This window comes from Martes martes (genome assembly GCF_963455335.1).
Source record: "Martes martes genome assembly, chromosome: 14".
Classification (NCBI taxonomy): domain Eukaryota; kingdom Metazoa; phylum Chordata; class Mammalia; order Carnivora; family Mustelidae; genus Martes; species Martes martes.
Genome location: NC_137902.1, coordinates 29,670,312 through 29,682,713, shown reverse-complemented (window position 1 = coordinate 29,682,713; position 12,402 = coordinate 29,670,312). Strand labels below are relative to the sequence as shown.

The window sequence follows — 12,402 nt, the reverse complement described above, 5'->3', positions numbered from 1 at the left end:
ATAGTCAACATGCCCATTAGGCAGTTTCTCTCAAATATTAGATTTCCCAAGTGAGCCATTGGTAAGTACTGGATCAAATCAGTTCATGGTTGAATTAGCCAATGAATGCCCTAAGTGCCAGTATTCTCTATTGTTGATTGAAGAGGGATCCATATGTTTTATATGCCAAACATGGACAAACAGCATTAAAATTCTCTTACAAAGATGTAAGAGCCTGATTTGTTTTGTGCTAGCTCACTTACTCATGAAGATGGGGTGGAGACTTGAGGAAATTACTGATTATTTTTTCTCAAGGAATTTTTTTTTCTCAAGGAATATTTGAAACCATAGAAGTAATTGGACAGGTTCTCACATATGATCCCAGTGTTCAGAAGTATAGTATAGAAAAAGATGGTTTGACCTAAAATATTTTAAAGGTATATGTTAGCAGTTAGCTGCCCATCATTATAACAGATGAATCTTTATCTCTTTTAGATAATATAACTTTAAACAGAATTGCATGCTGATGGCCATTCCAGAATAGGTTGACTGCAAAATATACCCCAAATAACTAATTCTCCACTTCAGTTAAGAAGGAAACTGGACCAATAAAAGCATGTGGAATGTTGTAAAAAAGTTAAAACCATGTTAAAGAGAGAAATAAAACATCAAGTGCTATTAGTAAATACTGAGTGGGAAATTTTTAATCTAAGTTATTTTTTTTTAATTGTTTATGACAGACACCTCTTCTCCCCTTGTTGAATGCCTTTCGTGCCTATAGTTGCAAAAGTTCACAAAAACACACCACGGCTTTAAACTGAATTGGCATTATCTTGAAAGTCCACAAGATGGGGATGCTCCTCTTTTTTTGTAGGTCTGTGTTATTATGAAAGAATTGTTTTAGCCAGTGGTATATTGGAGAATCTCTTACTGGCCTGAGAGCTGACTATTAAAATTTTAGGAATTATGCAAACTGATTATTAAACACAGCCATCATTAAAAATTAAATTACATAGCTTGTTAAATAAATCGCATGTATAAAAAGGTAGTAGATACTTAAAATTTATCACTTCCTAATTATTTCACTGTATTTTATTATGATTTATGTTCTTGAAGCTATTTATTAATATTGTATCTTTAGGTTGAAATACTGTATCATGGTGTGCTACTGTGTGTCTTTTCCCAGCTCTGTTTTCAGTGATGTTACAGTGATAGCTTGAAATTAGCTGTGGTGGGAATATTTACATCATAGAGTTAGGCAAATGCCATAAATCAGGGCTTGATTTATTGTTTATTGCTTGTCTAGATGTAAGGTGATGGAGAAAATGTTAATAATGCAAACTTAAAGGTGTCATGTCTTTAGCTATTACATTGTACATAGCTCAAAAATTTGAGAATTTATTTTGCAATTCAAAAATGATTATCCACTTTAGCAACGATGTTACATTGTTAATATCATTGATGTAAGTGAAAATATCAACCAGTACTTGGAATTATGTGTGGATATGTATTTAGCTGGTTGCTAAACATGTTTCAGCACATTACTGGCCATGGCATAATTGAGTTCGGTGTGTTGGTAAGAAGTGGATGGTATAAATTTATTATGCTTTTTTTCAGCTTTAGGAAATCATATCATGACATGTGGGCATGTTGAGTTTTAAAAGTCATTAGCTATAGCACAAATAATTTTAAATTTGAAGCCTTTGATTATATGTCTACTGTAGAACAGAAATAGAATCATAGAATTTCAAGTTCAAAGAATGCTTAAAATAAATCCAGTCCCATTTACAGATAGAAATTCTTTTCTCTAGTTTATCAGTCAGTCATCCAGACTATAGAGACGGAGCTCATTACCTGGTAATAGTGCTGGAGAGCTCTTAGAGTTCTGTATATTGACCTAACCTATGTGTTCCTTTAATTTCTACCAGTTGGTTCTGGTACTGACTTCTGAGAAACACAGAAGAGAACATTTATCTCCTCTGTAGAACAACCAGCCCTTCAGGTATAAAGGTAGTTTGGATGTTTCCATTTAGACCTCTTTGGGCAAGAAGTATACCTTTATTTAGTTCCTTTTTTTTTTTTTTTAAGATTTTATTTATTTATTTGACAGAGATCACAAGTAGGCAGAGAGGTAGGCAGAGAGAGAGAGAGAGGAAGGGAAGCAGTCTCCCTGCTGAGCAGAGAGCCTGATGCAAGGCTGGATCCCAGAACCCTGGGATCATGACCTGAGCTGAAGGCAGAGGCTTTAACCCACTGAGCCACCCAGGTGCCCCTATTTAGTTCCATTAACCGTATTTTGTGTGGTATTTTTTCTGAGCTCTGTAATCTAAGATTGTGAAGTCTTTAAATCTTTTTTTGTGCAAATTATACACAAGTCAAGTGTTGGGTTGTTTAATTTCTTTTTAAATCAAAGTAGATCTTTGTATTTATTCCTATTGCTTTCAGCACAGCATTCCAGATTGTAGAAATTATATTAAATTGTAATTTTACCATTTTTGGTATTTATTAATCATATTGACTTTATGTCAGTTGCAGGTTTGATAAGCAGTGTTTATATTCAAATTGTTATTTAAAATGTTGAATTTCAAAGGGCTACAGGGACACAGATCACCTTCAAATAATCCTAAGTTCTCTTTTACCTATTATTTTTTGCTGTGGGTGCTACTAGTTCTATTAAGTAGCCTACATTTTCCGTCTTATATGCAGAAGTTCATCATGATGTATATTGTCAGATGCTTTGCTGAGATCAAGACACATGATGTCTGTGGGATCTCCACCAATGAAATACACTTCAGTACTTCTGTTTTTGAAAAGTAGGCATTTTTCAAAATCCTGGCATGTCTAAATGTTAAAGTTCTGTTCACCCACAATTGGAAAGATAAAAAGAAAATCCATCATGAATTGTGGGTTAGATAATAATGAAGATACCAGAAGAGAAAAGGGACAGGAGAATTCCTGGGAGCACTTGATGGTCAGGGTCATGGTATATACCTGGGCTGAAAAGAAAAAAGCCTGTGCTGTGAGAGCCCAGCATTTTCACTGAGCAAGTATTCTGGATCAGGTGAGAAATTAGGGATCTGGAAATAGTTTCTCTCTTGTTATCTATTTGCTTTGACGTGTATGGTGAACTCTTAACAGTAAGTACTTCTGAGTGTATAAGGATGTTTCTTTGCTATGTAGTGCACCTCCTTATTCTCTTCGTTGTGGATACACTAATACTTCATAGTTTTATTTTGAAGATTAAAAGAACTCAATATGAAGTTGACTGGCACATTCTCTTGTATTTTTCTTATAGTAGATTTAGGTTTATTTAACCACTTGTTAAATTTTTTCCCTTTGTTAATTTCTATTGACCAGCCATGGTGGAGGTTGTCAAGCAATTACTAATGTGAATTGTCTTATCCCATTTCTTTCTTTTTTTTTTTAAGATTTTATTTATTTATTTGAGAGAGAGAGCACAAGAAGGGGGACGGTCAGAGGGAAAAGCAGACTCTCTGCTGAGCAGGTAGCCTGATGTGGGACTCGATCCCGGGACTCCAGGATCATGCCCTGAGTTGAAGGCAGTCGCTTAACCAACTGAGCCACCCAGGTGCCCCTCTCATCCCAGTGCTCGGTCTCCACTCTCCTTCTTCCTGCTGATGCTGTTTTTTATTGCTACTAGAAGAAAAATTTATAGTAGATCATTTTATTAAATAGTAAACATCTTCTAGAAGGCAGTCCTGGATTAGTTGTCTCATTTGCTCACCTACATTCGAGTTATTTTTAAAAATCTTACTTATATGTATACATTTATGTTGAACTAATGTGTTTTTAGGGCTCCTCCTTGCATATACTTTTCAGTGTAAGTTCTGGTCTCTAGCAATAGGGAGGTAATAGTGTTTTATGAGTACTTAATAGCTGGCAGTCACTTTTTGAATAATCGTTTTATTTAACCAAGATAAAGCTACTTGTTAAAAAGGTAGTAAGGACTTGGGATGTAGAGATAAAGGATTTTGGGAATATGAAGAAGGAGGATATATGGATAATAAAATTCATGGGCTCATGATTTATTTTGGAATTTACTTTCCTTAGTTGCATTAATTACTTTATGGCAGGTTTTGCTTTCTTTTAACTTGAGCGTTTCTGTTTCTGTAGGATGGATTAGTAGGCCCTCTACCTAGCCTTTAAAAATCTTTTGGCTCAATACATTGTAATTAGTTTTTGGTAATTGAATTATTCTCTCTTCTTGCAGATTGAGGTGGTACCATGCAGCAAGCAGCAGAGAGATGCAGAGTTCGAGTCAGAAGGCCTGACATGGCACTTTATGTACCTAAAGCTCGAAGGAGTGTAGTGCTGCTCAAGTCAGGTGATGAGGAAAAAAGCTGTGGTCCACTTAGCTCGGTGGTGAAAGAACAAAAAGAGGATTGTTTCTTCCAGAAGGAGTTCTTTAGAGACAAATCTGAGACTCAGAGACTAAGCATTAATCCCGATAAAAAGGAGCACAACCGTAGAGAAGGAAAGAAATTTTCAACAAAATTAAGAAAAGACGTGTGCCTTCAAGAAAGAAAGAAAGATAGGATTTGTGTTAAGAGGCAAACTACAGAATCCAAAGAAACATTATGCCAAGAACATCAGGAGAGTGTCCCAAATCCTGGGATACTTAGTATACCTTTACAAAGACATTTTAAACCAAAGGAGGTGGCATGTTTGGAGGTTGAAGCCACAGATGTAACGGGACCTGGGAAATTGCTTCTATCTCGGTCTTGTTCAGAAATGAATGAGGCCCAGGTTCTAAACAAACCATTCCGAAATGTGGAATTCTGTGATGTCAGTAGGCATGAATTAAGTGGCAAAACATTTGAAGGCAGAGGTTTAGAAAGCAGAATTGAAACTGATGCCAAAGTTGTGGAGATACTATCCCAGTTTCCTAGAGTTTTTAATTGTGTGTTGAAACCTGAGAGTATGATAGTACCTGTAAAACTGAATTCTGATTCTGGAATTGTACAACAAAGCATGGAAACATCATGTGGAATGTCGACTCCCAGTAATGGAGGCATCACTGCTATTTCTGTTCCTGGAAGTCCAGATGGTGTCACTGACCAAACTTGTGTAGACTTTGAAGCTGAGAATGTTAGTGAGGTAGTGAACAATACAGATTTCATCTTGGGTCAGAGAGGTATAGATTCCATTCCTGAGACTCTAGATAACATCTCTCATAAAACGACTATAGTCAGCAAATTAGAGAGCGTAAATGGCATTTTTGATCCTACAGTGATTAGAGAATGTGAGGAGAATGACAGCACTGCTGATGACTTATGTGTAAAGTATGAACCTTCTGATACAGCTCTCCTTGCTCATGAAATGGATACAGATGAGTCGAAGAGTGTAGGTGACATTACCAATAAAGCATGTAAGATGGACATTACAGATGTCCCATCTGATCAAATAACTATGGACAGCCCTTGTGTAGTTGCAGTTAGAACAGCTGATGAGGTCTGCAGTAGCACAGGTAGTTTCTCAAAATACTTAGAAATGAGTGCAGATACAGCCCCTCTTCATGTAGCTAGATGTGGGAATGATGTGGAAAATTCCAGCAGCCTGACTGCTTGCTCAGATACTCACCCTGAGAGTATTTCCTCTGGATTCACAGAGTCAACAGGAAAGTTGATAGAGAGCTTGTCAGATTGTGCTTCCTCCTTACCTATAAAGAAGATTGCTGGTAGTAATTGTAACACTTTTTTGGACTCTGAACTCAGTACATTAAATGGGACAAAAGTACTTTCAGACAGTGCCTTGGGCAATGATCTGGATTGTACTGGTGATACAAGAGAGGCATTGCACGAACTAAAAACTGCTGAAGAGTTCAAAACAAAAGAGGAAGATGACTCAGAGAATATGGAATTTGGTGTATCCTTTCCTGATATAGAACCTGTATCTATGGAAACATCCATAGAACCGAAAGCAACGGAAATGGCTCGTGTGGAGGAAAGTGCTGCTACTGAGGAGAGCTGGGAGTCTTTGTTTAATGATGATGGTGACTGCCTGGATCCACGTCTTCTACAAGAGGTCTGTTTGGTAGAAGCTGCTCGGTGTTTACATGATTTATAGATTCATAGAGCCTGATATTTTGGGGGTAATTTTGATAGACATTTGTGCACACTCATATATTCACTCATACTACATCCAGTGAGGCTTCCTGTGATAAACAAATAGGATTGTAGATTGAGAAGAGAATGCCTGGTAGATCTTGCCAAGTAAAACATACCGAATGGAGCTGTATTTATAATAGCCAAGTCCTAAGAGATCTTACTGAGTAGATTAGGGATGCAGTTAATGGGTTCTGGCTATCTGTTGAGGGAATACAGAGGGAAACTTCTTCAAAAGGGATTTTCTACTTTGACAAGATATATTTTACACAGGCTGTTTGAGGGAGGAGAATAACTTATTATTATTTATATTTATTGTGTTTTTCCGGGAAATGTTGCAATGTTGTTAGACACTGTGGAGGGAAGGAAGTAGAGAAGGGAAGGGTAAAATAAAGGAAGTTTGATTGTTTTTATGTAGTTTATGCTGAGTTAAATTAATGTGTAAATGGTTGTTGAGTACATATAGAAAATATAAGTGAATAATGCCATGTCGGTTAGAGTTCATAAATACAAAATGTTGGGTTTGAAGACATTTAGAAATTATTTAATTCTTTTCATTTTCTTAATTTAGACATTCACTCTACATCCAATATTCAAATTCCTTACCACAAATAACAAATCATTGGTTTTAAATAGTAGAACCACTTTCCCCTTCATTCCTTATAGCGGGTTCACATAACCTTTGTCTGGAAGGAGAAAAAAGAATTTCCTGGTGAAGTCCCCAATTTTATAAATGAGGAAATTGAAGCTTAGTGGTCATACTTTTAGGAAAGGCATAATCAAAATTTCAATTTAGTTCTCTCAATCCAGTGTTTATGTTCTTTCTACCAAACCACGTCTTTACCTATAAAATACTTTTGAGTGATTCCGAAGAGCCTTTTAAATAAGTGAGTAGTGCTTTTGTTTCTGAGAATTAAACCAGAAGTACCAAAAAACGATCACACGGATGTGAAGAAACACGTGAGACTACAGAGGGGACAGGCCATTGGACAGAACTGACTTTCTAATACCAAGCAGTTCCTCGTCAATTTTAGGTGTCTGCATGCGCGCCTGTACCATGGTTAGCATGCCTTATGGGCAAGTCGTCCTAAACATCCTTCGTAAAAAATACAGAGCAGAAGATATTTGTGAGTGGGCATCCACAAACCCCTTGAAATTGCATGCAAAATGTTATGTGTATGTGGAATTTTTCATAGCTTTCATCAGATTCTCAAAGGCAGTGCTTCCCTAAGTGTGGTCCCTGGACCAGCAGCATGAGTGTCACCTGGGAACTTGTTAGAAATGCAAACTCTTTAGCCCAGCGGTCTATATTTATGTGTTTTCCAGGTGATTCTGATGCACATAAGGTGAGAACCGTTGCTCAAAAGGTAATAGACCAACGTAAATAGGTATCAGAATGTGAGTGTGGTAACTGGAGATGGCTGTCCAACCGTTAACTAGAAAGAAGAACACTGTTCAGCAGAGGTTTTAGACCCAAATTAGGTTAAAAAATACTAGTAATGTGGGAAGGTAAGTGAATGTAGAGAAGTTATTAAGGATCCCATCATTGGAAGAAGGTCTCAGGGATGGCAAAGGGATTACCTGAGGGGTAGAGAACACAGTTATGCATAGGAGAGAAGGAATAGCTTCCTATGAAAGAAGGGCATGGCACACAGAGCCTTTTACACATGCTGGGACTCAGTAAGTATTTATTGAATGGATGTAGGTGATAGGGTAGAGTTGGAGCTCTGTGATTTTTTAGGGTGGACTCCAGGGGCTGTCAAAACTTCACTGCTGCTGGAATTTGGATTCTCTATGGTGGTAGCTTAGGGATACGGCTTCTCTAACAGGGGAGGAGGGTTCATGTGTGCAACTGTTTTTCAGATCTTAATGCTTTTTAGAATAGGTGCAAAAGAATGTAGGCAATCACTCAGTGTTCCGAGGCACATAGTAATATAGCCAAATTACTTGGCTATATTACTTGCATGACCTAAAGCTGGGAATGGCTAGAAAATGGAGTAATGTTTTAAGCTAAAGACAGCCAGTTCTTGGGGGTTGTGTTTGGATATCACATAATGGGTTGGTGCTTGCCGGGGGGGGGGGGGTCTGTGTTGAGGTATAGGGGTGATGGGAGTACAAGGGAAGGAAATGGATTGAGAAAGCAAGTAGCAGCTCCAGCTCCACAAATTATGGTCTCCTGTGCTTTGAGTTTTAGGAGATGTAATAATAATGTTATTAAAAGATGCCACAAATCCAGTAACATTAATAGCCCTCTAGTGACTGTTACTCTTAATTTATTATTTATATTGCTCCAAACATACTTTATTAAAGGCTAAACCAGAATGTCTGCCGGTCTTGAAAATTTTCCAGCCAATGATTTTTTGGCTCTTTTCCCAGCGGGCCTGTTTCTTTGTTGACAATGGCTGCACGTGGAGGTATGTCTAATACTTCTGATGGGCAGGGAGGTATGCTGTGGAGCAGGGTGTGGCAGCCATTGGCATGTGAAGCAGTTTCCTGCAACATCTGAACTTCTAAAACTGCGTGAGTGGGTAGAGAGCATAGATAGGTCATTCCTGAATTCCTGGAACTGCCCTTCTTGATGAGCCTCTAAAGATCACACTTACTCTCCTTAAGCCGTGGTTTGGGATGCCCAGAAGTTTAAGTTGGTAATTGATAAAGAGAAAGATATTGGCCTGACTTCTCCTAACCCTCTGAGATCTGGTACGAGAACACAAGAATTACTCTTGTCTAGATAAAATGTCCATAGCTGGGGCACCTGGGTGGTTCAGTGGGTTAAGCCTCTGCCTTCAGCTTGGGTCGTGGTCTCAGGGTCCTTGGGCTCTCTGCTCAGTGGGGAGCCTGCCTCCCCCTCTCCCTCTGCCTGCCTCTGCCTCCTTGTGATTTCTCTGTGTCAAATAAATAAAGACATAAAATCTTTAAAAACAAAAACAAAAAAACGTCCATAGCTCCTTCTGCCTCCTATAGTGATCTGCAAATCTATTGATTGGTAGGAGGGTTAGTAAGATACCAGCAACGTAACATTGATTTTGATAGACTGTGGCATCTGGTCCTTTCACTGGTCATTTGAAACTGGTCATTTCTAGTCTTGATTTAGGTAGGAGTCTCCTTTTCCTACAGAAGGCTACTAACAATGTTACAGTCATGGAAAAGAGAAGAGTAAAGGAACACCAGCCATCCCAAACTATCTTCCTTTGTGTATACTGACTCAACATTTATGTGCTCTTCCTATACAGACTTTGGGAACAATGCTCTCTGAATTTAAGTAGGAAGCCCAAAAACAAAAGGAAAACCTCAAAATTCCATCGCTGAAAGCAAATTATATGAAGAAGGAAGGGAGGAAAGTCCTTCATATCCCATCCCCTAGGGACTTCATTAATAGTTGGTACTTCATCACTTTGCAGTTAAATGGAAAGATCAAGTACTTAGAGTTTGAGAAACTGTAAATTGTAAATAGCTAGGTATATATGGTTATTATCACTTCTGTTTTATTTTATTTATTTATTCTTTAAAAGATCTTATTTATTTATTTGTCAGAGAGCAGAAGCAGAGGGAGTGGGAGAGGGAGAAGCAGGCTTCCTGCTGAGCAGGGAGCCTGATGTGGGGCTCAATCCCAGGACTCTGGGATCATGACCTGAGCCGAAGGCAGATGCTTAATGGCTGAGCCACCCAGGCGCCCCTGTTGCTTCCATTCTAAAGGCACTGTGTTACATGCCAGCTTTTTTCTCAGCTTTATCTAAGGTGGGTTTTTTTTTTTTTTTTAATTTGGAGAAACAGGATGTAACCATGTGATTAGATAGTCATATAACAATCTGAAGGATAGTTAATATAAAACCACTTTATGAGAGATGTCCTAAGTTTGACTTTCTGATGGGTGATCTAGAGAGTGGCGTCAACAGAGGATGAGATCCCTGAGGGCTAGACTGGTTGACACCGTTGCATGTTATTGAGGCCGTAGAATTAAACAAGATTTGAAGCTCCATTTAGATTGTCGTTATGTTCCCAATTTCTATTTTCCTTTTCTGTTTCTTAAAATTGATAGATTTTCTTTTTTTTTGAGTGGTTTTAGGTTTATAGAAAAAAACTGAGTGAAAAGTTTAGGGTTCCCATATGACTCCTTCACTGTTTTATTTCTATTTTAATTTTTATTTTCACAGCACCTTTTATTATTAGTTGCAACTCATTTTAGCAGACTTATATTTAATATTTTTATTAAAATGTCTGAATTAATAGGTCATTGGCTGCCTAAGTGAGGATTCTAGATGCCGTATATTTGAATGCAGTCACTTGGGACATCCAGTGAAGAATCTGGTTGAATTAAGTACTCTTATTTGTTGTTCAGTCCACTAGTGGATGATGATTGGATCTCTGGTTCATACAGAAAGAGAGGGAATATTAAGGGGATACCATTGCTCATAGTTTATTTCTAAACCAAACATCTCCTAAAATGAAAAAAATCTCCCACCTGAGCTTCATTAGGTTTGTTACATAAATTTTTTTCCTCTTAATCTGCGTTCACACCAACAGCATTTAATTTCTGATGCTTTTTCAGAACTAAAGAGAGGTAAACAGTTCTAGGCCTCTATTGTCCGTACAAGGAGGCATTCTTGTCTGCAGCTCGGGAGATTCCTGGTGTGCAGTACTCTGTCCCTGGCAGTGCTTTTGCTTTAGTGAGCTCCATGACATGTATATGTGGGATATAGTTGGGGCAGGTGGGGTAGGAGTAGCGATATGACTCGTAATGTTTATTCCATTTAATTTATTCCCTGTTCAGTGACAGTAGCAGGGAGGGGAAATGGTAGGGTTGGCAAAGAGAACCAGAGTGTACACTCTACCCCAGTCAGGAGAAAAACATACTAACAGCTTTATCACAAAGATTTTAAAAATTTTTAAATTTTTAAAAATTTTTAATGAATTTTTTAGTTCATTTCTGTTAAAGAGTTTGGTTAACAAGAATTAAACTCATCTACACTTTGATTTGAATTAATGTAGTCATTTGTATCAGAAATTTCTTGTATGGCACATTGAATACTCTGTTGCTGGGCTTTGGGAGGGAGTGCTAGAAAGGAAGAGAGGGTCCCAGCTGTAGGCCTGACTCCTGAAGTGGGTAGCCAGCAGTCAAAATATATTTAAATTCAGACTGTTTTGTGTTATGAATCTGGGGATGGGGTATGAGGAGGTATAAATTAGCAGTAATGCCTGCGGGACAGAGGGAAATTAAGTGCTAGTCAGCAGCCATGTACAGATCATTTGTGTGAATTGACCCAAAACTGAGACTGTTGAAGAAAAGCCAAGAGGATGCCCAGGCGTGCTGGATCCTAGGCTTGATGCACGAAGACTGTGTTTCTCATCCTTCAGATGATGGGTCATGCTCTTATATTGCCTGCCCAGGACAAGACTGACTCATTTCTTAAAGCAGTGGGTCTGAGTCTGCAGTTTGAAGGTCAGAAGCACATATGTATTGCCTGATGGGGACAAATAGGCAAGGGCTAATACTCTCTAAAGTAATAAACAAGGAAGAAATTTTTATTTGGGAGAACTGGCATAGATACGATGTAGGATCTTAGGTAGTTGAAGGGAGCATAATCAGGGACTAGAGAAATCAAGAAGTGGAATGGTAGTGAATGCTACATTTATCTGTTTTGCAGTGTTTCTTAGGATTTGTGGGCAGCCATTGTCACTGATGATCATAACAGTACCTGAGTCGAGCTGTCAGGGATAGTTTGGGAAGATTCAGACCTCTAGCAGTCTCCTGTTCTTGGGTAGTCTGGTCTTTGAGCTTTCTGCATCATCATCGGCATCTCTCCATCTAATCTTTCCAGTCATGCTGGGAAGAGGAGGAAATAGAGACGTCTCCCTGCCTTCTCAGCGCTTCTCTTGACTATTAATTAAATCTGTTTGGTGGATCGGTTTAGCATCTTGTCAAGGACACCAACGCCAGTCTGCCATGTTAACGTATGTACAGTCTGAACAGGAACCAGGTCCATGTCGGTTCAGGATGTTCGCTTGATCTTTGCCCATATATTCATGTGTCATACATTACCATCCATGGGAGAGAATTAGAGCTCTTCAAATTTAACCTCTGACACTGGGGTCAGTAAATGATCATCTGAACCAATTGCTGGGCTGTCATACATGTCTCACTGTTGTAGCTTTTCTCTTATTTCCTTTAGCCCTTCTCCTTTTCTGCTTCCTTGTTCATCCCCACCCCCCTTCTTCTCTTTAATTATGCCTTAATCCAAAGCTGTGGCCATGGCTTTCTCCCACTGAGGATAACCAGAGGTATTGAGATATTGCTTAT

At 38.5% G+C, this 12,402-nt stretch overlaps 1 protein-coding gene across 3 annotated transcripts in view; it reads left to right on the top strand.

Annotated features, from left to right (window-relative positions):
• The window catches only part of R3HCC1L (R3H domain and coiled-coil containing 1 like), an 87,740-nt gene that overhangs the window by 51,580 nt on the left and 23,758 nt on the right, over window positions 1–12,402 (top strand). For all 3 annotated transcript variants that reach the window (XM_080823126.1, XM_080823125.1, XM_080823127.1), the window contains one exon: window positions 4,211–6,024. In XM_080823126.1, the coding sequence (XP_080679252.1) occupies window positions 4,225–6,024 (1,800 nt within the window). In that variant the 5' untranslated portion in view covers window positions 4,211–4,224. The remainder of the gene's footprint in view (window positions 1–4,210; window positions 6,025–12,402) is intronic.